General features: G+C 42.8%; 1 protein-coding gene across 1 annotated transcript; it reads right to left on the bottom strand.

Annotated features, from left to right (window-relative positions):
- Positions 1-16885: 16885 nt before the first annotated feature.
- On the bottom strand, positions 16886-24388 carry LOC118672127 (dehydrogenase/reductase SDR family member 2, mitochondrial-like). Its single transcript, XM_036341610.1, has 9 exons — positions 24277-24388; positions 23978-24168; positions 21782-21959; positions 21343-21444; positions 19903-19973; positions 18051-18102; positions 17598-17732; positions 17267-17322; positions 16886-16997 (listed from the first exon to the last, which is right to left on the bottom strand). Exons 2-9 carry the CDS (start codon positions 24124-24126, stop codon positions 16886-16888), a joined length of 855 nt encoding a protein of 284 aa, XP_036197503.1. The 5' UTR covers positions 24127-24168; positions 24277-24388.
- Positions 24389-27817: the final 3429 nt, after the last annotated feature.

Raw genomic sequence — 27817 nt, 5'->3', positions numbered from 1 at the left:
ATTAAATATAATTTGTTAATCACATCATTTAAATATTGTATGTTCATAGTGACTTTTTAAAAAATATATTTTATTGATTTTTTTACAGAGAGGCGGGGAGAGGGACAGAGAGTTAGAAACATCAATGAGAGAGAAACATCGATCAGCTGCCTCCTGCGCACTCCCCACTGGGGATGTGCCTGCAACCAAGGTACATGCCCTTGACTGGAATCGAATCTGGGACCCCTCAGTCCGCAGGTCGACGCTCTATCCACTGAGCCAAACCTGTTTGGGCCATAGTGACTTTTGATCTACTTATGCTAGCAGTTACCAAGAAAAGTGTATGGATATTTTCAACATAATTCCTGATTCTTGTATTTCTGTCTAAGTTTCTTTTATGTATTTTAAGGTTATGTTTTATGTTTATGTAAGCTGAAAAAATATTTTTAATCCTTACCTGTGGATATGTTTTATTGATTTTTAGAGAAAGGAAGGGGGAGGGGAAGAGAGAGAGAGGGGGGAGAGAGAGAGAGAGAGAGAGAGAGAGAGAGAGAGAGAGAGAGAAAGGAAGGGAGGAAGGAAGGAAGGAAGGAAGGAAGGAAGGAAGGAAGGAAGGAAGGAAGGAAGGAAGGAAGGAAGGAAGAAAATTGATACTCCCATGCATGCTGCAATCAGAGATTGAACTCCCAACCTAGGTATGTGTCCCTACTGGAAATGGAAACCATAACCTTTTTGGTGTACGGGGGATGCTTCAACCAACTGAGCCACCCCAACAGGTCTGTAAGCTAAATTTTACATATTGTTCGGTTGAGTTGAACCTTTTTAAATGAAGTTACCTTTCTTATACCTAATTATATGTTTTTTTGCTATAAATTCTTTTTTTAAAGCATCTATATATGTGCAGGAAAGGGTTAACTCAGCAGGCCTGTGTGGTCAAACTATACATTCCCCAAATTGGCCTGTTTTTAGTACTGGCCCATGACTGCCTCCTGCAGGATAAATGGAGTATTTTTCCTGATAAGTGTTTTTGTGTGCCTGAGGCCTTGGGACACACTGTATTAGTTTGATCTCTTGAGGGTTGGAGACTGAGTAGTTAAGATCAGTCATGTGAGTGCTTCATAACTAACCCCCAATAAAAACTCTGGACACCAAGGATTGGGTGAGCCTCCCTGGTTGACAACACTTTGCATGTAATTGTCAATACTGTTGCTAGGCGAATTAAGCATGTTCCCATATGACTTCACTATGGGGACACCCATGGAAGCTTGCACCTGGTTGCTCTGGGGCTCTATTCGATTTGCCTTTTCCCTTTGTTGATTTCAATCTGTATATTTTTTTTATTGCTTAAAGTATTACAAAGGGTATCACATATGTGTCCATTTTTCCCCCCCGCCCTTGACAGTCCCCTAGCCTCCCCTGCCCCCCAGTGTCTTATGTCCATTGGTTATGCTTATATGCATGCACACAAGTCCTTCGGTTGATCTCTTATCCTCCTCCCTCCTGCCCCCCAACCCTCCCCGGCCTTCCCGCTGCAGTTTGACAATCTGTTTGAGGCAGCTCTGCCTCTGTACCTATTATTGTTCAAAAGTTTATAATGGTCTCTATTATCCATGAATGAGTGAGATCATGTGGTATTTTTCCTTCATTGACTGGCTTATTTCACTTAGCATAATCAATCTGTATTTTTTCACTGTAATAAACTATGAGTATTACAACTTTTCTGAGTCCTGTGAGTCCTTTTAGTGAATCATCAAGCCTGACTGTGATCTTGGGGGCCCTCAACACAGTATATATGCCCTTTTCCATGCTTTTACTTTCTTTTTTTTTTTTATTAGTTAAGGTATTACAAATGTGTCCTCATCCCCCCCCCATTAACCCCTAAACTTCTCCTCCTCCCTACCCCCGCCCCGCACACTCATGCTCCCATCCCCCTGTTGTCCATGTCCATTGGTTTGGCTTATATACATGTATACAAGTCCTTCGGTTGATCTCTTCCCCTTACCCCCGCCCTCCCCTACTTTCCTTCTGGGGATTGATAGCCTGATCGGTGTTTCTCAGTCTTTGGGTCTGTCCCTTTTCATCAGTCTATGTTGTTCTCTATAATCCACAAATGAGTGAGATCATGTGGTATTTATCTTTCTCTGACTCGCTTATTTCACTTAGCATAATGCTCTCCAGTTCCATCCATGCTGTTGCAAAAGGCAAGAGTTCCTTTTTTTTTACTGCAGCATAGTATTCCATTGTGTATATGTACCACAGTTTTCTAATCCATTCATCTACTGATGGGCACTTAGGCTGTTTCCAGATCTTAGCTATGGTGAATTGTGCTGCTATGAACATAGGGGTGCATATATCCTTTCTGATTGGCGTTTCTGGTTTCTTGGGATATATTCCTAGTAGTGGGATCACTGGGTTAAATGGGAGTTCCATTTTTAGTTTTTTGTGGTAGCTCCATACTGTTTTCCACAGGGCTGCACCAGTCTGCATTCCCACCAGCAGTGCAGAAGAGTTCCTTTTTCTCCACATCCTCTCCAACACTTGTTGTTTGTTGATTTGTTGATGATAGCCATTCTGACAGGTGTGAGATGATACCGCATTGTCGTTTTGATTTGCATCTCTCGTATAATTAGTGACTTTGAGTATGTTTTCATATGTCTTTCGGCCTTCTGTATGTCCTCTTTTGAAAAGTGTCTATCTAGGTTCGTTGCCCATTATTTTTATTGGATTGTTTATCTTCCTTTTATTAAGTTTCATGAGATCCCTGTAAATGTTGGAAATTAAACCCTTATCGGTGGTATCATTGGCAAATATGTTCTCCCATGTAGTGGGTCTTCTTGTTGTTTTGTTGATGGTTTCCTTTGCTGTGCAAAAGCTTTTTATTTTGATGTAGTCCCATTTGTTTAGTTTCTCTTTAGTTTCCATTGCCCTAGGAGCATTATCAGAGAAGAAATTCCTTCGGCATATGTTTGCGATTTCGCTGCCTGTGGATTCCTCTAGTATTTTTATGGTTTCCTGTCTTACGTTTAAGTCTTTTACCCATTTTGAGTTTATTTTTGTGTATGGTGTGAGTTGGTGGTCTAGTTTCATCTTTTTGCATGTATCTGTCCAATTTTCCCAACACCATTTATTGAAGAGACTGTCTTGACTCCATTGTATGCTCTTGCCTCCTTTGTCGAATATTAATTGGGCATAGTGGTTTGGGTCGATTTCTGGGGTCTCTATTCTATTCCATTGATCTATATGTCTGTTCTTGTGCCAGTACCAAGCTGTTTTAAGAACAGTGGCTTTGTAATACAGTTTGATATCTGGTATTGAGATCCCACCTACTTTGTTCTTTCTCAGGATTGCTGCAGCTATTCGGGGCCTTTTTTTATTCCAGATGAATTTTTGGAAAGTTCGTTCTAGGTTTGTGAAATATGCCATTGGTAATTTAATGGGGATTGCATTGAATCTATAGATTGCTTTGGGTAGTATGGACATTTTGATGATGTTGATTCTACCAATCCATGAACACAGTATATTCTTCCATCTGTTTATGTCTTCCTCTATCTCTTTTTTCAGTGTCCTGTAGTTTTTGGCATATAAGTCTTTTACCTCCTTAGTTAAGTTTATTCCTAGGTATTTTAATTCTTTTGGTGCAATGGTAAATGGGATTGCTTCTGTAGTTTCACTTTCTGTAAGTTCACTATTGGTGTAAAGAAATGCCATGGATTTCTTAGCATTAATTTTGTATCCTGCTACATTGCCGAATTCATTTATTAAGTCTAATAATTTTTTGATGGAGTCTTTAGGGTTCTGTATGTACAGTATCATGTCATCTGCAAATAAGGACAGTTTTACTTCTTCTTTTCCAATCTGGATGCCTTTTATTTCTTCTTCTTGTCTGATCGCAACAGCTAGTACTTCCAGTACTATGTTGAACAGGAGTGGTGAGAGGGCGCATTCCTGTCTTGTTCCTGTTTTTAGGGGAAATGGTTTTAGTTTTTGCCCATTGAGTATGATGTTGGCTGTGGGTTTGTCATATATGGCTTTTATTATGTTGAGGTATTATCCCTCAATTCCTATCTTGCTGAGAGTTTTTATCAAGAAAGGGTGTTGGATTTTGTCAAATGCTTTTTCCGCATCAATTGATATGACTATGTGGTTTTTTTCTCTCAATTTGTTTATGTGATGTATCACGTTTATTGATTTGCGGATATTGTACCATCCTTGCATCCCTGGGATAAATCCTACTTGGTCATGATGTATGATCTTTTTGATGTACTGCTGGATCCGATTTGCTAGGATTTTTTTGAGGATTTTGGCATCTATGTTCATGAGGGATATTGGCCTATAATTCTCTTTCATTGTATTGTCTTTATCTGGTTTTGGGATTAGGGTGATGTTGGCTTCATAGAATGAGCTGGGAAGTGTTCCTTCCTCTTGGATCTTTTGACAAAGTCTGAGGAGGATAGGTTTTAGGTCTTCCTTGAATGTTTGGTAAAACTCCCCTGTGAAGCCATCTGGCCCCGGGCTTTTGTTTGCTGGAAGCTTTTTGATTACTGCTTCGATTTCCTCCATAATTATTGGCCTATTGAGATTTTTAGATTCTTCCTGGTTAAGTTTTGGAAGGTTGTATTTTTCTAGGAATATGTCCATTTCCTCCAGGTTGTCTAGTGTGTTGGAATAGAGTTGTTCATAGTATTTTCTAACAACCCTTTGTATTTCTATGGGGTCTGTTGTTATTTCTCCTCTTTCATTTCTGATTTTGTTTATTTGGGTCCTCTCTCTTTGTTTTTTGGTGAGCCTGGCTAGAGGTGTATCAATCTTGTTTATCCTTTCAAAGAACCAGCTCTTGGTTTTGTTGATCTTTTGTATTGTTTTTTTTTGGTCTCTATGTCATTTATCTCCGCTCTGATCTTTGTTATTTCCTTCCTTCTGCTTACAGTGGGCTTTTCTTGTTGCTCTCTTTCTAACTCTTCGAGTTGTAGAGTTGGGTCATTTATTCTCATTGTTTCTTGTTTCTTGCAGTAGGCTTGTAGAGCTATGAACTTCCCTCTCAAGACTGCTTTTGCTGTGTTCCATAGGTTTTGGATTGTTGTGTTTTCATTGTCATTTGTTGCCATGATGCTTTTTATTTCTTCTTTGATCTCACTGGTAACCCAGTCATTGTTTAATAGCATGCTATTTAGTATCCATGTGTTTGATTTTTCTGGATTGTTTTTGTTGTAGTTGATTTCCAGTTTTATGCCTTTGTGGTCTGAGAAGATGCTTGATATGATTTCAATTTTCTTGAATTTGAAGAGATTTTGTCTGTGACCCAATATATGGTCTATCTTTGAAGATGACAAATGTGCACTTGAGGAGAATGTATATTCTGTGGCTTTGGAGTGAAATGTTCTGAAGATGTCAATTAATTCCATCTGATCTAGTGAGTCATTTAGGATTGATGTTTCTTTGCTGAGTTTCTGTTTAGAGGACTTGTCCAGTGGAGATAATGGGGTGTTAAGGTCCCCTACTATGATTGTATTGGTGTCAATCTCTCCTTTGATCTTCTCCAAAAGATTTCTTACGTATTTGGGTGCTCCTATATTGGGTGCATAAATATTTACCAGAGTTATTTCTTCTTGTTGGACTGCTCCCTTTAGTATTATGAAGTGGCCTTCTTTATCTCTTTTTATGTCCTTCACTTTGAGATCTAATTTGTCAGATATAAGTATTGCTACCCCGGCTTTTTTTTCACTTCCATTGGCCTGAAAAACCTTTTTCCATCCCTTCACCATCAGTCTGTGTGCGTCTTTTTTTCTGAGGTGGGTTTCCTGTAGACAGCAGATATATGGGTCATGTTTTCTTATCCACTCATTTACCCTATGCCTTTTGACTGGGGAATTTAATCCATTTACATTTAAAGTTATTATTGATAGAAACTTGTTAGTCGCCATTTTTGTTCTTTACCGCTGCGTTCCTTCTTTGTTTCCTATTTTTTCTATTTACAGCAGACCCTTTAGCATTTCTTGCATTGCTGGCTTGGTTGTAATAAACTCCTGTAGACCGTTTTTGTCTGTGAAGCTCCTGATTTGACTCTCAATTTTGATTGATAGCCTCGCTGGGTACAGTATTCTTGGATTCAGACCCTTCCTTTGCATGACTTTGTATATTTCATTCCATTCCCTTCTTGCCTGATGTGTTTCTGTTGGGAAATCGGTCGCTAGTCTGATGGGGGATCCTTTGTAGGTAACTTTCTGTCTCTCTCTGGCTGCTTTTAAGATTCTTGCTTTGTTGTTGGTGTTTTCCAATTTAATTATTATGTGCCTTGGCGTCAGTCTTTTCGGGTTCATTTTGTTTGGGACTCTGTGATGAGCTTCTTGGATTTGTGTGAGTTTTTTCTTCCCTATATCAGGGAAATTTTCTGTTACTATTTTTTCAAACAGGTTTTCTATTCCTTGGTCAGTTTCCTCTCCTTCTGACACCCCTATTATTCGGATGTTTTTTCGTTTAGCGTTGTCCCAGAGTTCTCTTAGGCTCTCCTCCTGCTTTTTAATTTTTTTTTTCTAGAAGCTGTTCTGTTTGGGTATTTTTTCCTACCTTGTCTTCTAGCTCGCTGATGCGGTCCTCTGCTTCTTCTAGTCTACTGTTGATGTTTTCTATTGAGTTCTTTATAGCAGTGATGTCATTTTTCATTTCTTCTTGGTTTCTCTTCATTTCCTCTTGGTTCTTCTTCATTTCCTCTTGGTTCCTACATATATTGTTGAATTTGTCTTCCATTTTTTTCATCCACCTTATGGCCATTTCTCTGAATTCTTTCTCTGACAGGTTGCTTGCCTACATTGCCTCCATTTCGTTTACTTCCTTTTCTGATGATGCCTGTTTTTCTTTCATATGTGGGTTGGTTCTTTGTTTCACCATTATCTCTCTTCTCCAGGTGTTTGATTATGTAGTTCTCTCTCTGCTGCATTGATTTAAAGGCACAAAATACAACACATCAAGGCACAACGTACAAGGCACTGAACAAAATGTATTCATGATATTAATAACCCCAAATAAAGGTGACCACCCGAGCGAAGAGAATTAGGGGATAAAGAAGAAAAAAGAGAAAAATATTAAAGAGAAAAGGAAAAAACAAAAAGGAGTGCCGAAATGAGATTGGGAAAGGGAGAGAAGAAAAAAACAAACAGACAAAAAAAAAGTAAGAGGGAGAATGAAATAGAGGTTGGCAAGAGGCAGAGGCTATTTGTATGGGGAGAAAACTCTAAGAGAACCGCAACTAATCTCAATGAATTCCAGCAGCAGATCCCTGGAGATTAATGCAAAGTACAAACAACCACTAATATCAAGCAAGGCAAGGGAAAACAGAAACACAAAAATAACTAGAGAAAGAAAAAATAAGCAAAACAGAAAAATGAAAATGAAAAACAAAACAGTCTCCCAAACAAGCATAAAAAAACCTAATATACTCAAAATCAAGCAAACACTAGCAAAACGACAGAAAGGGAGAAAAAAAATTGGATAGTGAAGAAAGATAAGAGAGAGGTGTATATGGATTTAGAGCAAGGGATTGGAAATTAGATATATATGTAGGGTGAAATTTAGACAGTGGGTAAAAAGAAGGAATAGGGAAAATCTAAAGCAGGAAAGGGTAAGAGAAACAGGACAGCAAAAGGGGAAAAGTGAGGAAGAGAGTTTTGGCTTAAGGGTAAATGTGAGATAGAGAGAAATGATGCTAAAGGAACAATGAAAATAGAGTGTAGAACACTAATCCCAAAATAAAATAAAGAAAAATAAAAAAATAAAAAATAAAATGACACTTGAAAAAATGGTAAAATGATAGCAATAATACTGGTTAAAAATGTGGTAATTAAAAAGGTAAAATCAAGTGATGAAAAAAAATAAAAAAAATAATAAAATAGGTTCTTAATGAAATGGTGAAAAAAGAATTAAAAAAATATAAAAATATGCAGTAGGGAAGGTGCTTCAGATCTTCTACTCTTCTTTTTGGCACGCCTTAGTCCTGCCAGGCATTCAGGAGAGTGTTGAATTTCCCTGCGATACACTGTCCCTCCGTGCCGTAAACCACAGTCCTGATTTTAAGGCAGGTTGTATTTGTTTACCAGACTACCTTTATTTGTGATCACAGAAGAAACAGTTCGTGGCTCTGCCTCTGGGTGGCAGTGTGTCTGGATTGACCTCCGAGGTTATAAGTCCTCTCTATCAGTAGGGTTTTTTTTTCTCTATGGTACTTGAAACTGATTTGGGAAAGTCCACTGCCCAGAGCTGGTTCTTTAATGGTTACTGCCCGCTCTGTTTCCCAGGCTCCCCAAAAAGAACTTTCCCCTACAGGCTCTGCGAATGACCCCAACTGGGGAATCCCATGCGCTGGGTTTAATAATCAAATGCACGGATCTAAGGGGAACTGTAACAAGAGCCTGATACTCTGTGTGAATTCGCAAGCCTCCACCTTCCAGGTCTGCGCACAGTCTCCGCGCGCCCACTCACCCCTGGCACCAAACAGCCGGGACACTGGCAGAGTCCAAGGCTGCTTTTTTACGCCCAGTCTAGCTATGGGCTTATTTTTAGCGTTCCCTTCTGCCAGCAGCCCTGTGGGGCCCCTTCCCCACTCGCGGGTCATGCTGATCCCAACGGCCGCGGACTCTGTGGGGCGCAGATTTTGCCCTGTGCGCGCGTGAGCTCGGTCCTCTCTCCAACTGGAACTGCAAACTGCACCTTTAGGGGAAGTCTAACCTTTCCGTGAGAAGAAGCAGTGCTCGTCTGAGTTCACGCAGTCACGCTGCTTGAGATCCCCTGTTTCCAGGTTAGAAGCTGATCTCTGGACGCCGGCAACAGCTACCCAAGATGGCGCAGTCTCTGCTGCTGAGCTGGCGCACCGAGAGAGGTTTCAGCCGCAGTCTCCAACCGTCCTTTTTTTCCTGGGAGTTCTCGGTCTTTCCCAGCTTCAGACAGTCTCTCAGCTGAAAATCCTCTGCCTATTCGGGCTGTATGTTACCCGTTTCAGATGCTCACCCTTATCTGCTCCAGGACAAGGAACAGGACACGTCCGTTTATACCTCCGCCATTTTCTCCTCTTGTGTGTAGGGCAGCATTACTATGGCTCCTTGGACTGAAGAAACTTAGAATCTTAGATCCAAGAATTCTGGTACATCAGATCACGCTTCCTTTCTTATCCAGTTTGATAATTTTTTTAAGTAGAGTATTCTCTCTCTCTCTCTCTCTCTCTCTCTCTCTCTATATATATATATATATATATGTATTTGCATTTATATGCATCCTCTTATTTTTTATTTTCTACTTATCCTAGGTGTTTGGTATTTTCTTTTTAAGCTTTATTTTGGATTGATTGTTTTTTTTTGTTTTCTTTTTTTTTTTTTAAAGGGGAGAGTGATAATTTTTATTTTTTAAAATATATTTTATTGATATTTTTACAGAGAGGAAGGGAGAGGGATAAAGAGTCAGAAACATCGATGAGAGAGAAACATCAATCAGCTTCCTCCTGCACACCCCCTACTGGGGATGTGCCCGAAACCAAGATACATGCCCTTGACCAGAATTGAACCTGGGACCATTGAGTCCGAAGGCTGACGCTCTATCCACTGAACCAAACCGATTAGGGCTTGTTTTCATTATATATATATATATATATATATATATATATATATATATATATATATTTTATTGATTAAGATATTACATGTGTCCTTATCCCCACGTTACCCCCTACCCGCCACCCCCCCCCCTCATGCCCTCACCCCCCTGTTGTCCATGTCCATTGGTTAGAGTTAGACCTATATGCTTGCATGTAAGTCCTTTGGTTGATCTTTCCCCCTTACCCCCATCCTCCCCTACCTTCCCTCCAAGGCCCTACAATCCAATCAATGCCTCTCCGTCTCTGGATCAGTCCTTGTTCATCAGTTTATGTTGTTCATTATATTCCACAAATGAGTGAGATCATGTGGTATTTATCCTTCTCTGACTGGCTTATTTCACTTAGCATAATGCTCTCTAGTTCCACCCATGCTGTGGCAAATGGTAAGAGTTCCTTTTTCTTCTTCCTCTTCTTAAAGAATACCTTTCAGCATTTCATATAATGCTGGCTTGGTGGTGATGAACTCCTTTAGCTTTTGCTTATCTGTGAAGATCTTTGTCTGACCTTCAATTCTGAATGATAGCTTTGCTGGATAAAGTAATCTTGGTTGTAGGTTCTTGCTATTCATTACTTTGAATATTTCTTGCCACTCTCTTCTGACCTGCATGGTTTCTGTTGAGAAATCAGCTGACAGTCGTATGGGTACTCCCTTTTAGGTAACTGACTCTTTTTCTCTTGCTGCTTTTAAGATTCTCTCTTTGTCTTTTGCTCTTGGCATTTTAATTATGATGTGCCTTGGTGTAGTCCTCTTTGGACTTCTTTTGTTTGGGATTCTCTGCGCTTCCTGGACTTGTAAGTCTATTTCTTTCACCATGTGGGGGAAGTTTTCTGTCATTATTTCTTCAAATAGGTTTTTAATATCTTGCCCTCTCTCTTCTTCTGGCACCCCTTTTAATTCAGATGTTGGTATGCTTGAAGTTGTTCCAGAGGCTCCTTACACTATCTTCATATTTTTGGATTCTTTTTGCTTTTTGCTCTTTTGGTTGGGTATTTTTTGTTTCTTCGTATTTCAAATCTTTGACTTGATTCTTAGGATCCTCTAGTCTTCTGTTGGATCTCTGTATATTATTCTTTATTTCAGTCAGTGTATGCTTAATTTCTAGTTGGTCTTTTTTCATATCCTCCAGGGTCTCACTAAATTTATCGGCGGTTTCCATAAAATTCTTGAAAAACCTTATAAACGTGGTTTTGAATTCTATATCCAGTCGTTTTCTTTCCTCCATTTCTGTCATTTGTGACCTGTTTCTTTGTCTCTGCATTTTTTATGCTTCCCTGTGTTGGTAGAGTGGTTTTGTGTGCTAGGTGTCCTATAGGGCCCAGTGGCTCAGCCTCCCCAGTTACCTGAGGTGGATACTCTTGGTGTACCCCCTTGTGGGCTTTTTGCACAGTCTTATTGTAGTTATGCCTTGATTGTTGTAGGTATCACTGGGAGGAATTGACCTCCAGGCCAGTTGGCAGTGAGAATCAGCTGTGTCTGCAGTGGGAGAACTTCTGTGCTGAAGACACCCTTCTGGGGCAAGACTTGCTTCAGTGGGGCTTTGGTGCTCACTGAATATGCCCCCTGAGTGTGTCCCTTATGGATCTGAGGAGTTGTAGTCTGGATGGTCCCACTCTGACCACTGGGTACACTGGCTCTTGGATCTAAGGAGGTGCTAATTTAGCCTCTGCCTGAGGCTACCCAGCAGGAGCTATGAAGAGATCTGAAGATTCCCCTTTCTTTTTTGGGGTTTGGAGGTGCCCAGATGAGGCCCAGCTGTGAAGCAATGCAAGCTGCTGTGGGGCCTTGGGCCTTCTCTTGGAAGTTCTGGGTCTGTCTGGCCCAGCTGCACTTTGTTAGGTAATTTTCAGGTTGCAAAAGGCCAGGGCATTCATATGCAAAAGCCTCTACTGCAGCCTGGGTGGGGTGGGGTCTCAGGGAATCAAAGGGTGGAGCAAGCAGCTATGGCGGATTCTCAGCCCTGCCCTAAGGGGCCCTGCGTCTCAGTGTCCGGGTAATTCCTGCAAGCACCTCTGAGGGAAAGCCGACCTCAAGTTCAGAGTTCTGCCTGCTGCCAGACAGTCCAGTTTCTCCCCGTATGAGCCCTGGGTCTACAGAGACTTCCCGGAACCGGAGTTCAGAGCAGTCGGGAGCTTGTGACTCCCTCCTGATTCAAAAGGACAACTGCATCCTCAGGTACCAGCCCCTTTCCTCACGCTTGAGCCTCCCCTTTCTGCGCGCACTCGAGCCTCCATACCTCTGCACTTTACTTCCGCAGCTCCTCTGAGTCAGTGTGTTTTTCTCTTTTCTTCTAGTTGTAGAATTTCCACTCAGCCAGCCTTCCTGTAGTTCTGGATGATGTCCGTTTTGTTTTTTCGTTGTATTTTTTTTATTAATATATTTTATTGATTTTTTACAGAGAGGAAGGGAGAGAGATAGAGAGCCAGAAACATCGATGAGAGAGAAACATCGATCAGCCGCCTCCTGCACATCTCCCACTGGGGACATGCCCGCAACCCAGGCACATGCCCCTGACCAGAATCGAACCTGGGACCCCTCAGTACACAGGCCGACGCTGTATCCACTGAGCCAAACCGGTTTCGGCTTTCGTTGTATTTTTGAAGTTGTTGTTGGCTTGTTTTCATTTTTAAAAGTTGTTTTTTAATCTATTTTTTATTAATTTCAGAAAGAAAGGGAGAGGGAAAGTTAGAAACATCAATGATAAGAGAGAATCATTGATCAGTTGCCTCCTGCATGCCCCCTCCTGGGGACCAAGCCCACATCCTGGGCATGTGCCCTGATGTGGAATTAAACTGTAACCTCCTGGTTCATAGGTTGACTCTCAACCACTGAGCCACAACAGCTGGGTGGATTAAGTTTACTTTTTATTGTTGACACTATTACAGATGTCTATTTTCCTTCCACTTCCCTCCTCCACCCAGCTCCTGCCCATCCAAGGCCCTCACCACACTGGGTTGATTTTTTTTTTCCTTTTTTAAGAAAATATATTTTATTGATTTTTTTACACAGAGAGGAAGAGAGAGGGATGGAGAGTTAGAAACATCAATGAGAGAGAAACATCGATCAGCTGCCTCCTGCACACCCCCTACTGGGATGTGCCCACAACCAAGGTACAAGCCCTTGACCGGAATCGAACCTGGGACTCTTCAGTCCACAGGCTGATACTCTATCCACTGAGCCAAACCGGTTAGGGCCACTGGGTTGATTTTTTAAAGTCATTTTATTTTTCTCTGTCTGCTAATTTGGTATAATATCTCTGGTTTTATTTAGTGATTACTCTAGAAATTACAATGCATTAGCTTAACTGTCAAAATCTATGATTAATAAATTTACCGTCCTCCTACTCTAGCTGGATAGCTTCTGTTTACCTGTCCATAACCAATTTCCCCCCTTCCTCTCTCTGCTCTGTGCCTCAGGAGATTGATCCGTATAGATTGATCAACTGGCCCCCTTCCCTCTGGTTGGGTATTTATTTCCCCAACTCCCTCTGCTAGGTCACAATGCGTGGTCTGGGACTCTACCCAAGTCAGGGGTACCTGTCAGTTGCCCTATTCCTTAAAGCTACCCCATTTGGTTCCTGCATCTGTTCTCTCTCCTCGTTTCCTTTGGGCCTAGAGGTGGTGCTGGCTCCCCACTATTGGTTTCCTTAAACCCTGTCCACAGCTTTGTAAATGATACTTTTATGAAACCCTTCTCAAATTACTCAATTTAAAAGTTTGCTCATGAGGGAAACCAAGATGGCGGCATAGGTAAACACTGAAATTGCTGCCTCCCACAACCACTTCAAAAATACAACTAAAAGACAAAACGGACATCATCCAGAACCACAGGAAGGCTGGATGAGTGGAAATTCTACAACTAGAAGGAAAGAGAAAAGCACACTGAGACTCAGAGGAGGTGCAGAAGTAAAGTGCAGAGGTAGGGAGGTGCACATGGAAAGGGCAGGCAACTGAGGACATGGTTGCCTTTTTCAATCAGGAGGGAGTCTCAAGCTCCAGACTGCTCTGAACTCCAGTTCCGGGGGAGTCTCTGGGGACCCAGACTCATACATGGAGAAACTGGACTGTCTGGCATCGGGCGGAACTCATGGGAGGCTTTCTCTCAGAGGTGCTTGCAGCTATTACAGCGTGGGACACTGAGACATGGGGCCTCTTAGGGTAGGACTGAGGATCAGTCATAGTTGTTTGCTCCTCCCTGTTGATTCCCTGAAACCCCTCCCCACCCAAGCTGTGCTCAGAGGCTTTTGCATATGAAAGGCCTGGCCCTTTGCAATCTAAAATTACCTAACAAGCTGCAGCTGGGTCAGAGAGACCCAGAACTTCCAAAAGAAGGCCCAAGGCCCCACAGCAGCTTGCATTGCTTCGCAGCTGGGCCTCATCTAGGCACCTCCAAACCCCAAACAAAGAAGAGGAATCTGCAGATCTCTCCATAGCTCCTGTTGGGTAGCCTCAGGCAGAGGCTAAATTAGCACCCCCTTAGAGATCCAAGAGCCAGTGTACCCAGTGGTCAGAGTGGGACCATCCAGATTACAACTCCTTAGATCCATAAGGGATACACTCAGGGGGCAGACTCAGTGAGCACCAAAGCCCCACCGAAGCAAGTCTTGCCCCATAAAGGTGTCTCCAGCACAGAAGTTCTCCCACTGTCAACACAGCTGATTCTCACAGCCAATTAGACTGGAGGTAAGTTCCTCCCTGTGATACCTACAACAATCAAGGCATAACTACAACAAGACTGTGCACAAAGCCCACAAAGGGGTGCACCAAGAGTGTCCACCTCAGGTAATTGGGAAGGCTGAGCCATGGGCCCTATAGGACACCTAGCACAGAAAGCCACTCTATCAACACAGGGAAGCAGCCAAAATGCGGAGACAAAGAAACAGGTCACAAATGACAGAAGTGGAGGAAAGGAAACTACTGGATGTAGAGTTCAAAACCACACATTTAAGGTTTTTCAAGAATTTTCTAGAAACCACTGATAAATTCAGTGAGACCCTCAAGAAATCTAGTAAGACCCTCGAGGATATGAACACGGACCAACTACAAATTAAGCATACACTGACTGAAATAAAGAATATTATACAGAGATCCAACAGAAGACTAGAGGATCGCAAGAATCAAGTCAAAGAGTTGAGATACAAAGAAGCAAAAAACACCCAACTGGAAAAGCAAAAAGAAAAAAGAATCCAAAAATATGAAGATAGTGTAAGGAGCCTCTGGGACAACTTCAAGCGAACCAACATCTGAATTAAAAGGGGTGCCAGAAGAAGAGAGAGAGCAAGATATTGAAAACCTATTTGAAGAAATAATGACAGAAAACTTCCCCCACCTGGTGAAAGAAATAGACTTACAAGTCCAGGAAGCTCAGAGAATCCCAAACAAAAGGAATCCAAAGAGGACCACACCAAGACACATTATAATTAAAATGCCATGAGCAAAAGACCAAAAGAGAATCTTAAAAGCAGCAAGAGAAAAAAAGTCTGTTACCTACAAGGGAGTACCCGTACGACTGTAAGCTGATTTCTCAACAGAAACTTTGCAGGCCAGAAGGGAGGCAAGAAATATTCAAAGTGATGAATACCAAGAACCTACAACCAAGATTACTTTACCCTGGAAAGCTATCATTCAGAATTGAAGGTCAGATAAAGAGCTTCACAGATAAGAAAAACCTAAAGGAGTTCATCACCACCAAACCAGTATTATATGAAATGCTGAAAGGTATCCTTTAAGAAGAGGAAGAAGAAGAAAAAGGTAAAGATACAAATTATGAACAACAAATACACATCTATCAACAAGTGAATCTAAAAATCAAGTGAATAAATAATCTGATGAACACAATAAACTGGTGAATATAATAGAGTCAAGGGCATAGAAAGGGAAAGGACTGACTATTCTCAGGGGGGAAAGGGGTGTGGGCGGTGAGGGAAGAGACTGGACAAAAATCGTACACCTATGGATGAGGACAGTGGGGGGTTAGGTAAGGGCAGAGGGTAGGGTGGGAGTTGGGTGGAAGGAAGCTATGGGGAGAAAAAAGAGGAACAACTGTAATAATCTGAACAATAAAGATTTAATTTTAAAAAAAGTTTGCTCATTTCTTCCTAGTATTCTGACTGAGACATAGAAAATATATGAACCTAAAGTAGTCTAACTCTGTTTACTCCCCTCCAACTTATATGACATTTTATTTATTAGTTTTAAATTATGAATTCTTTCATTGATGTTACAATGAATCAAAGCCAAAGTCCTACTCACACCTAGTATATTTTAATATTTAATTGAGAAATGTAATATATATACAAAAAGTAATAAAATATAAATGTGGAGTTTAAGTATTTTAAAACCAATGCCTTTATAACTAAGACCCAGGCCAAGAAACAAGTGGGAAAAATGAGACAAGGAAGAAAAAAAGTCAATATTATTGTGAAGGTTATCACTGTGAGTAACAGGGTCTCATTCTTTTTTAAATGTATATTTTTATTGATTTCAGAGAAGAAGGGAAAGGGAGAGATAGAAACATCAACGATGTGAGAAAATCATTGATTGGCTGCCTCCTACACGCCCCACACCGGGGATTGAGCCAGCAACCTGGGCATGTACCCTGACCTTTAATCAAACTGTGACCTCCTGGTTCATAGGCCGACGCTCAACCACTGAACCACACTGGCCTGGCCAGAGTCTCATTCTTGCCTGACACTCTGAAAAACCAACTGGGGAGGCTCAGCATTGATTCATCCATTCCATTCCTCTGTTGGAGAGGGTTGCCTCTCCTCACATGAACTCCCTTGTATTTCTGGGTTGTTTCTGTGTACAACCAAGCAATCTCCCATGGTGCTGGGAGGTGCAGGTGCTTGAGAAAGTCAGTGTGCTAGGAATTTCCCGCAGCTACAAATGAGCTCAGTCTACACCCTTTCTAAATTCCCTTCACCCTTGGTCAGCAAGTCCTCTGGTCTAGGTTGCTCATCCCTCATGGAGCAGCCCAGAGTGTCATCCCTGAGAACTCTGATCTCCTGGTAACCATGCTCTCTCAGACCATGGTTTCTAATTACCAAAGTGGGCAAGGGCTGAAGAAAAGTGAAAACATTAATGACAGTTTCATGCTGTAAACTTTCTTTTCTGATGTTCTTTATTGTTTCATACTCTGATTATGTTGAACTTAAAGTGTGTATTTGAAGCACAGGCTCATCATTTATAGAGGTGTCTCAACATGGTGGCCCCAGAGCCACAGGGCGCTTCCACAATGAGAGGCAAGCCTGAGCTCTGAGCTCATGTCCTTCAGAGGTGGGGTGAGAAGCCGGCCACCACAATGCTCTCACCGGTGATGTAGCTGGCATCTGGAGAGCAGAGGAAGGACACCAGCCCTGAACAGTCCTCAGGATGACCCAATCTGTATGGAAAGAGGAGGTGGGCTGAGAGTGATGATGCTTCCTGTGAGCCATAAGCTCCTGTCAGATGCTGGGAAGTCAAGACCCCCATGGTCATGAGAGAAAGGCTGCAAGTGGAGATATGTGGGCTCTACATGGATGTTTACTCACCCCAGGGCTCAAATCTCAGAAAGAGGAATGCAGAGAGGTGATGGTGATCTTTATTCATCATGAAGGTCTGAAGTTACATGAACCCAGATCTACAAAGGACACTGCCTCACATACAACCTACCTCTGTATTCCATGGCGTCCCTTCATATGGTTCCAAAAGTCTGGATCCTCAAACAGCTAAAGGAGAAGTCAGAAGGTTAGTGCTGCTCATCCAGATGGAATCACAATAGCTCCACACCATAAACACCTTTGTGGAGGGGCTTCTGGGGGACACTCTGGGCTCGTCCCTCACAGAGGACTACAATCCTGATTCTGCCGCTCATCCCAAAGGTGGTGGACCAGAGCATCAGAACAAGAGGCCACAGGGCCAGGTGTCTCTGGGACATGGCCTGGTAGGGGAAGGGACCCTGGCACTCAGTGGGGCAGAAGCAGAAGTTGTCTTTGGTCCTTACCACTTTGCTGAAGGCTGTGTCAATTAGTCCTGGAACTAGGCAGTTCACCCGGATATCCTTTGGTGCCAGCTCCAATGACAGGGTCTTGGTGAGTCCCAGAATGGCTGCTTTACTGACATTGTAAGCCCCTAGCCTCTGTGAACACAAAGGGAAGTGGATGGCAAATAAGTAACTGAGGAGGAGAGTTTCTATTGGATCCCAGGCCTGTGCGTATAAATATATCTCTTCAGCAATGCAGAGATAATTGAGAATCTCACAACGAAAGGTTAAAAGCCTGCCATGTGTGTCCTTTATGGAGAAGGAGGGTCTGAGACACCCATTGATCAAATGTGGGTGTAGGTGTGCCCCACCAGCAATGGCCTATTCTGGGATTTTCCTGGCCCTCTCCACGTTTCTTGGCAAATGGGGCTGTTTCCTTCCTTTTCATCCAGCGTCATGGAAGGTTATACTTACAGCTGCTGGTACATATGCCAAAACTGAGGAGACCAGAACCACAGAGCTTCCCCTGGGAAGAGAAAGATGGGATAAATACGATGGAGCCACATATAAGTGAGGCAAATAGACACATCTGGGGCATGAAAGGAAGTGGAGACTGTGGACCATGAAAGTGAGTGAAAGAAATTTAGGTTCAGATTAGAGCCTGCTCCTGCCTTCCTTCAGCTTATCTCCTTTGGCCTAGACTCTAGGCCCTAGAGCATCCTGAGGACCAGGACCAAGTTTATGTTTTCATCCACACTTGGATGCTCAACCCATTAAGGAGAACTAGTATGAACACTTTTATCAAATACAGCCAACATTTGCCTTTATTCTAGACTATTGTTCCATTTACTGGCTTTGAGGGTGTTCTATACTAGGCATGCTTAAGAGTAATATTCAAAGTACATCCCAGATCCTTTGGAATCTTAATCTCAGAAGCTCCACGCCCCCCACAATCCTACCCCAAAATCCTCTGGAAAAGTTTTTCTTAAGGATCCTCAGTCACCAAGTCTAATGACCCTTGTTCAGACCTCACTTCTCTACCCTCCAATTTCCTGTCACATCAGATACTGTAGACTAAAATTTCCTTTCTGGAACCTGTTTGGTCCTCTTGAGAAATCTGCACTCTTGCCTCTCTTTTCCCCTTTACCTACTCATTCCCTTTCCTTCAGTGCCTAAATCAAGATGCTTTCATTATTCCTCAAGTGTTTTCTCTTCATGCTCTCTTTTAATTTAGGAAGAAGATGAAGTATGCCTAAAATAATTATAACCAACTATCATATAACTGTCACCTTTGTCTCCTAAATGTTGACCAAATTCCTTATCACAACATTCAAGGCTATCCATAATTTAGCAACATCCTGCTTGTCCAGCCTTGTCTCTGACCTCTTCTCTTCACTCACCCTGGATATAAAGGTTGTTCTGTGCAACACACACAGAGCAGGGATGATGGGGAAGATAATGGAGGACATGGCTAGCCCAAGAGTAAAAAAGTTTGAGAGATAAGAGTTGAGTGGGACTTGGAAATTCCACTACCCTTATTATGGACAGGCTGCAGGGTGCCTCAGTGTCATCAACCTGGACTTTTGTGCCCTGACCTGCTGCATGCAGCCTAAGAGAGGCCACTTTCAGTTCCCCAATTCCAGGACAGTTATGGGAACTCTTGGCCTTCCTGTCATTAGAATTCCGTTTCTCTCTTCCAGTCCCTGCCGATTTCTGGGCACTCTAGAAACTGGGTATTCATGCAAGAAGACAGGATTTTTTTCTCTTTTGTGACCTAGAAATATGAAGTCAAACTTTCACTAGTCTAGAGCAGGGGTGGGCAAACTTTTTGACTCGAGGGCCACAATGGGTTCTTAAACTGGACCGGAGGGCCGGAACAAAAGCATGGATGGAGTGTTTGTGTGAACTAATATAAATTCAAAGTAAACATCATTACATAAAAGGGTACGGTCTTTTTTTTTTTAGTTTTATTCATTTCAAATGGGCCGGATCCGGCCCACGAGCCGTAGTTTGCCCACGTCTGAGAGAGACCAGTTGCATTCCTCTAATTCCAGGACAGCTGTGAGGACTCTGGACCTTTCTGTCTGTAGATCCCTTATTGTGCTTCTAGTAGAGTCCTTGCCAGATTCCATGGGCATTCTAGCTATGAGAGAATGACACTATGGATAGAGTCTGAAAGTCAAATTCTCATTTCTCCTGTTTTACTGGCTCAGGTAAGCCTGCTGCCCAGAAGAAAGATCTAACTCAACACCTGGCTCCTCTTTACCACCTCTGCTTCGTATTTGACACTTAATGTCTCCATCCCTCTCCCCTTCCCTGCCCTCACCCCCTGTTCTCCATGTGGGGCAGCAGCTGGCTCAGCAGCAGGGCTGGGGCCTTCACATTGACATTCAAGATCTGAAATCAGAGCAAATGAGGGTGGGGGAGGAGAGACACTCAGTCCAGTGCATGTTCTCACTGTATTAGCAAATACACCACATTAGAACATGGGCGTGATGGCTTCTGACAATGGGAAGTGGGGAGAGTGCTGGTTTTCTTTGACATACATGGGGGGCGGGAGGAGACATTCTGAAAAAGCAGGAATATGGGGATCAGGAAGCCTTTGCAGGCATAAGACCCAGAGTCTGCAGGATGTCTCCCTGTGTCTGTAAGGGTATTGGTTAGACAAAAATGTCCCATTTGGGTCTGAGGAGGCACTGGCCAATTGAGTCTGGGGAAGGCTGGTATTATAAGCTGAATTGTGTACCACCCAAACTCTATGTTAAAGCCATAACCCCTAGTACCTTATAATGTGACCTTATTTGGAACTAGAGTAATTGCAGACGTAGTTAAAATGAGGTCATAGAATGGGCCCTAATTCAAAATGAATGGTGTCCTAAGAAGGCAAGTTTGCACATGCACACACACTGAGAATACCATGCGAAGATGAAGGCAGAGGTTGGAGTGATGCTTTTTTCTATAAGCCAAGTAACATCAAAGATTGCCAGCAAACCACCAGCAGCTAGGGAAGTGACATGAATAGATTCTCTCATAGCCATCAGAAGGAACAAACCCTGCTGATGCCTTCTGACCTCCAAGACTGTGAGACAATAAATTCTGTGTGTAAGCCACCTGGGCTGTGGTACTTTGTTACAGCAGCCCTCTGAAACTAATACAGCTGGATTTCAGGGTTTAAGCCAGCCGTGGGCAAACTACGGCCCGTGGGCCGGGTCCAGCCCTTTTGAAATGAATAAAACTAAAAAAAAAAAAGACCGTACTCTTTTATGTAATGATGTTTACTTTGAATTTATATTAGTTCACCCAAACACTCCATCCATGCTTTTGTTCCTGCCCTCCGGTCCAATTTAAGAACCCATTGTGGCCCTCGAGTCAAAAAGTTTGCCCACCCCTGGTTTAAGCCTTGGAAATGAAGCATTCTTAGGCAAGGAAGGGAGTCATTCCCTTCTCTGTGCCCCACATTTATTGTGATGATCTGGTTCTCTGTTGGGCCCTCCTAGCAAACTGGGAGCTCATGGACAGTGCAGATCAGAACTAGAGTGTAGCAAGCATGTCAAACTCATGGTGGCCATGAATTTGACATGCTTACTGCAGACACTCTTACCTCCATCTCACAGATGGGGAATTGAGTGTCAGAGTCCAAGCACCTGGCTTGCTTGGTGCCATTGAGTCTGTGAAGGGAATGTGTGTGGGGGCTGAGATGGAAAGAGGGTCGTGCAGAGGGTGAGGATGACATCCGTCAGCCCTACCTGGTGTCCCCAGACCTCACCTTGTCCCAGACCTCCTCACTGCTCTCCAAGGTACTTCCCACGTAGGGATTGACTCCTGCCACACACACCAGGAAGTCAACATTCCCAGAATGTCTCAGGGCCTGCAGGGAGAAGGGGGCAATGAGGACCAGGGTCAGGAAGCAAAAGAAGTTTTCTGTTGCAGTGGGAGGTATTTCCTGTTTGCTCTCCCTGGGTCTCTGCTTGGCTAAATCCAGGAGGGGACCACACCAAGTGAGGGTGGAGAGCTGTCTCTCCTCATCAGACTTAAAACATCTCTCCACCCAGATCTGTAAACCTGTTCAGGCTCTGGAGTAACCAATGCCGAGCACATGGTCAGCCTTCATTCCTGTGCTTGTTCGCTTGTTCATTTGATCAGGTTATGTTTTTAAAATAACCTCGCTTCCTCTTTCTACCTCCAAACCCTACCCATCTCCTCACCGTGGCCACCAGCCGGTCTCGGTCCTCAGCCTTCCCCACGTGGCACACGGTGCCAGACACGCTCAGCCCCTCCCCCTGCAGCGCTGCCAGTGCCTGGTCCACGTTCTGCTGCTTCCGGCTGCTGACCACCACGTGGGCCCCGTCCTGGGCCAGACGCCGGGCGATGGCAAAGCCAATCCTGAGGGCAGAGATGGCTATGATGGCTTCATCCCTCCCCACCCTCCTCCTGGAAGGCTGATCATGAGATACAAATTGAGTTCCACAGTGTGGTTCAAGAACTGCCTCCAAATCTTTCGAGTGGGAAAGAGGAACTATTGAACATTTTCTATATATCAGGCCTTCACCAAGACTAACCCAGTTAACTCACAACTATATGTATAATAATCATATGAATGAGAAAATTTTTATAACAGTTTAATTGAAGGGAATTTTTAAAAAGTAATGATCCTTCAGAACATGTGTACATGTGCGAGGCATCCAGCGTGAATGGTAGAGAATCTTTAACTGCCCAGTGTTTTCTCCCTTGGTTCTAGCCAGAGGCCTCAGGTGCAAATTGCACTTTCTATAAGCCTTAAAGCTTTCTTCTGTCCTGCAATTTAAAAACTTCGATGCTGAGAACATGTTCTGCCTCCATTCTCCGTCTCCTTACTTTAAGGAGGTCTGAAGCACTCTTGACTTGGACTGGTTGAGTACCTGTGATCAAGGGCAGAAGGCATACGACCCTTCTCTTATAGAAACTGCTGGGGCAACATAGAGTTTTCAATTACTCATTTGTGATGAGGGCTGGACATTGGGGACATGCAGATTTAAAACATCATTGGGGCCCTGACCGGTTTGGCTCAGTGGATAGAGCGTCAGCCTGCGTACTGAAGGGTTCCAGGTTCGATTCTGGTCAAGGGCATGTACCTTGGTTGCTTGCACATCCCCAATAGGGAACGTGCGGGAGGCAGCTGATCAATGTTTCTCTCTCATCAATGTTTCTGACTCTCTCTATCCCTCTCCCTTCCTCTCTGTAAAAAATCAATAAAAGCCAAAACCGGTTTGGCTCAGTAAATGGAGCGTCGGCCTGCGGACTGAAAGGTCCCAGGTTCGATTCCGGGCAAGGGCATGTACCTGGGTTGCGGGCACATCCCCAGTAGGAGATGTGCCGGAGGCGGCTGATCAATGTTTCTCTCTCATCGATGTTTCTGACTCTCTCTCTCTCTCCCTTTCTCTCTGTAAAAAATCAATAAAATATATTAAAAAAAATCAATAAAAAATATATTGAAAAAAAAAAAACATCATTGGAGCCAGGCCAGTTTTGCTCAGTAGTGAGCATTGATCTATGTACCAGGAGGTTATGGTTCGATTTCTGGTCAGGACACATTTCTGGGTTGCTGGCTGGAACCCCATAAGGGGGTGTGCAAGAAGCAGCCAATTAATGATTCTCATCATTGATGTTTTTTATCTTTCTCTCCTCCTCCCTTCCTCTCTCTGAAATCAAGAAAAACATATTTTAAAAAAATAAAACATCATGGTGATGTGGAAGTCTGGGATATTAACAGTTCTAAAATAAAGCGATCTAAATTTGACCATGAAAGGCCAAAAGGAAGACAGAGCCCCTGAACACCAGAATTCCCCCCTCCTGCCTGTGGTAATGACTCATTAAAGACTGTGGCCCATTATGGCAGTTAGAGGATAAGTGGAATAGGAGGTACATAGGAAGAGATGTGACCAGGAGAGGGTCATCTATGTGAGCTCTCTGAGCTGATCTTGAGACATCGCCTTGTCCAGTGCCCTACTGCCAGTGAACACTCTGCAGTCAATGGAATCCCTAAGTCTGAGAGACCAGTAGGTCTCTGGCTTCTCCCTATTAGACCAGGACCCTAAAAGCCCATGGCCACATGCCCATGAAGGATGGGGAGAGAGCTGTCCTGATGATGATAAGTTAAATACCTTAGGGTTACCCAACCAGTAAGTGGCAGAGACTAGATTCAAACACTGCTCTGATTGAACCGGAAGCAGTTGATTTTCCAAATCTATTATTCTTGGAACTTAGAAACTGGATGTTTTAGGAAGAAACACTGAGTGGGGTTAATGATAAACGCCAGAGCTGTGTAATGAGATGGGGTGTCAGGAAGGATGTGTGAGAAGGACTTCCCCTGCCCTGGGATGGGACTCTAAATCTGTTCATTACATGGACTCCCATTCACTCACCCGTTTGTGGACCCAGTGACCACAGCCACTTTCCCAGCCAGTGGACAGCTTCTATCTGCTGTTTTGCTGCTCATTCTTGCTGAGAGAAGGACTGAGGAGCATTGAAGACCCTTAAAGGCCCAAGACGTGGCCCTGAACATGCTAGTCATTGTCTGGCCTCCGGCCTTCTAGACCCAAAGCTGGGGGAGAACCTGGGAAGACAATCACCATGAACCATGTTAGAATCTGACTCCACCCATCCTTTGTGGGAGGGTTCCACTGAAGTCTCTGATAGGTGTCCTACCATCCTTTAAACTTACCAGGAAGCACAGAGCTGCTCATGTCCTTTCCATGACCAGTTCCCCAAATGGGCTTCCCTGCAATGCTGGGTCCCTGGTAGATGCCTGAGTGATACTTACCTGACTCACCACCCCAGCCCCAAACAAGGAATATCACTGTGGTCTTCTGAGAGTCACCTTTGTACTTCTCTCCATACATCTATTATTCCACAAAGAAATTGCATTGGGCTTTCTTCTTATCTTTCCCCAGCCTGTTGCAACCACCACACCCCGGTCCAAGTTCTTGTCACCTACCCCATCTGCTGCAAACTCCTCTTCCTTCAGCTCCTCACCTGAAGCAACAGCAATTGTCCCCTCATCAGATATACCAGATGTTTCAGCATTTCTGGGAGGCAAGTTGTTTTCCCACATCACAAATGACTCTGATCCAACTGAGATAAAAGTCTAGCCACTCCCCCTATGTTTAAAAATCTTTCATAGGGCCTATACCTCACATCTCTTGAACTCCAGGCCATATTGTCCAGCCCCACCTGTCCAAAGACCCTATGGTACTTGTTTCATTGTAACTGTTTCAGCAACACCTCATTTCTTCAGTAACTTTCTCTAAACCCACACCTTTCATCCCAAACCTTCCCTCCATCTTATGGGGAGATCAAGGAACAATAGTTGTCTTGGGGTGGCTACTTCCGAATCACACTAAAAAATCAAGTAGTTTTTTTGGAGATGGCCTTGGGAAGCAATGTTAGGGAGTTGAAGGAGTGGGACAGAAGGGAAGATAGCCTATAAATGGTACATTATCAAGTGAGTTATGTCTATTGGTAACTGAAGGTCAATCTTATTGAGGAACTCTGAGTAATAGTTTTGTTTCTTAATTCTCACCTGAGGATATGTTTATTGATTTTAGAGAGAAAGGAAGGGAGAATGAGAGTGACAGAATGAGAGAGAGAGAGAGAGAGAGAGAGAGAGAGAGAGAGAGAGAGAGAGAGAGAAATGGATGTGAGAGAGAAACATCAATTGATTGATTGATCCCCATATGGGCCCTGAACTGGGATTGAATCTGCAATCTTTTGATGTATGGGATGATGCTTCAACCTACTGAGCTACCTGGATAGGGAGTACAAGGGCCTGGACTTAGGGTGACCAAGAATCCCTGTTTCTAGGACTGCAGGTTTTAGCACTGAAAGGCCCACATTCCAGCAAATTGCTAAGTCCTAGACAAACCAGACAGGCGGTTACCAGCACAGGGGCACATCCAGCTCCTGTCAGTCACTAGCTGAGGACTACTCCTGGGGTGGAACAAAGAGGTGACCAGCAGAGACAGCAGAAGGCCTAGGTAAGGTGGGATGGTGCGGTAACACCATGGGAATTGGGACTTTCTCTTATGAGGGGAAAAAAGCTTGTGGAGGTTTTTACAAAATGGTATTTTGACATAAATAAATGATGATCACACTCAGGGAGCCATAAACTTTATTCTAGGCCCTCATGACTAAAATAGCCAATCATTGTTTCTCTAGTGTTCATTTTTTTGTCTTAATTCTTCTTCCATTTTCTGAGTGATCTATCCCAGTTTATTAAGCTGTTGCACAATATGGAAAGCTAACCTAACCCTTCCCAGGAACAAATCACAGGGCTCTGAAAATAGACAAGTTCACATCTGTATTCAACATAACAGCTCTAAACAACCATGCACTTACTAGCTAAATCTCTGGGTTTCCAAGCAAGTTCAATGCTGTTAATCTCAAGAAATGTTATGGACTGAATTGTGTCCTCCTGCCCCTAGGTTCATATGTTGAAGCCCTAACCTCTATGGCTTCAGAGTGTGACTGTGTTTGAGAAGAAACCTTTAAAGATGTGAATAAATTCACCTAAAATCTTTTACATATAAAAACAGATTTATGAATAAGGACCTTTATCATCAAATTTATAATAGTTGAAAAAATAGATAAACTTAAACGCTGAATATGGGATTCATGTTACTTGATGGAATATATGTAGCCATTTGAAAGGGTGTTCATAAGTAGTTTGTAACAATACTGAAATGTTTTTGTTAAAATGCTAACTAAAAAATCATGACACAAACTTATATACAGCATGGCTGAAATTATATTAGCATAAATGTCTATATAGAACAATATGGTAAGTAAGCCAGAAAGTAAATAAGCTGTGATGGAATAAAAGTGATAGATTAAATATGTACTTCAGCTTTCTCTTCTTCCCCTTCACCACTAAAAGATACTTTTTAAAAAAGGAAGAAAGGGAACAAAACCAAAGCAATATAGTAAAAAAAAAAAAAAGCACAAAAACTTTATAAAATTATAAGAAATTCTTGAAAGATAGATAGAGTTCACTTTTTAGAGAAAGCTCCAGTTCAAAATACGTGCATGGGAGAACAGCAGTAAAAGGTGAGAGCAGCTGTAGTGCCCCGAAGCTCAGAGGGAACAGATAGAAAGAGTAGCAGGGACCCGGGTAATTGTCAGAACAGGGTACTTGCATTTGGAGGAGCCTAGGCCATTAGAACTCTTCTCTGAATCACTACCATTTTGTCAAGCACCCCCTGAGAAAGAGCATCAGCCCTGGGGAGGTCACCACAAGAAAACCAGAAGGAAGTTGGGTTAGCCCAGCTGGTGTGGCCCCCTGGTTGAGCATCGACCTATGAAACAGGAGGTCATGGTTTGATTCCTGGTCAGGGCTCATGACCCGGTTGTGGGCTTGATCCCCCGTAGGGGGTGTACAGGAGGCAGCTGATCAATGATTCTTTCTCATCATTGATGTTTTTTTCTCTCTCCCCCTCTCCCTTCCTCTCTCTGAAATCAATTAAAAAAATATGTATTTAAAAAACAAAGCTTGGATTAATACAAGAAAAGGAAGAAAATAAGAAAAAAAAGCATAATGAAAAACACAAAATAAGATTTCAGGGATAAGTCCAAATGCACATGAATGTTCATAATAAATGCGAATGGGTTAAGTTAACATACTAAAAGATGGAGTCTCTCAAATCTTTTAATAACCCAGCTAAATATAATTCACAACAGACACAATTAGAACAAAATGGTTAAGGAAGATTGACAATAAAGAAATAGATGCCAGCCCTAACCGGTTTGGCTCAGTGGATAGAGAGTCAGCCTGCGGACTGAAAGGTCCCGGGTTCGATTCCAGTCAAGGGCATGTACCTTGGTTGCGGGCACATCCCCAGTTGGGGGTGTGCAGGAGGCAGCTGATCAATGTTTCTCTCTCATTGATGTTTCTAACTCTCCATCCCTCTTCCTTCCTCTCTGTAAAAAAATCAATGAAATATATTAAAAAAAAGAGAAATAGATGCTGACATAGCAGGCAAATATTAAAGGACAAGTAAGATAATATTATAATTAGACAAAATATAATTCAAGGGAAAAGGTATTAAAATGAAAACAGTTTAATAATTTATATTCATAAATTATACATAAAATAAAAATTATAGTAGTTATTGTTATGTACTTAACACATAAGTTTAACTTTCTTTGTTGTTGTCAATCCTTACCCAAGGACACGTTATCCATGGATATTTACTTATTTATTTATTTTT

Source organism: Myotis myotis, unplaced genomic scaffold, assembly GCF_014108235.1.
Source record: "Myotis myotis isolate mMyoMyo1 unplaced genomic scaffold, mMyoMyo1.p scaffold_m19_p_1, whole genome shotgun sequence".
Lineage (NCBI taxonomy): Eukaryota > Metazoa > Chordata > Mammalia > Chiroptera > Vespertilionidae > Myotis > Myotis myotis.
Note: the sequence above shows the minus strand (reverse complement) of the source record. Positions and strands in the feature narration are given on the sequence as shown.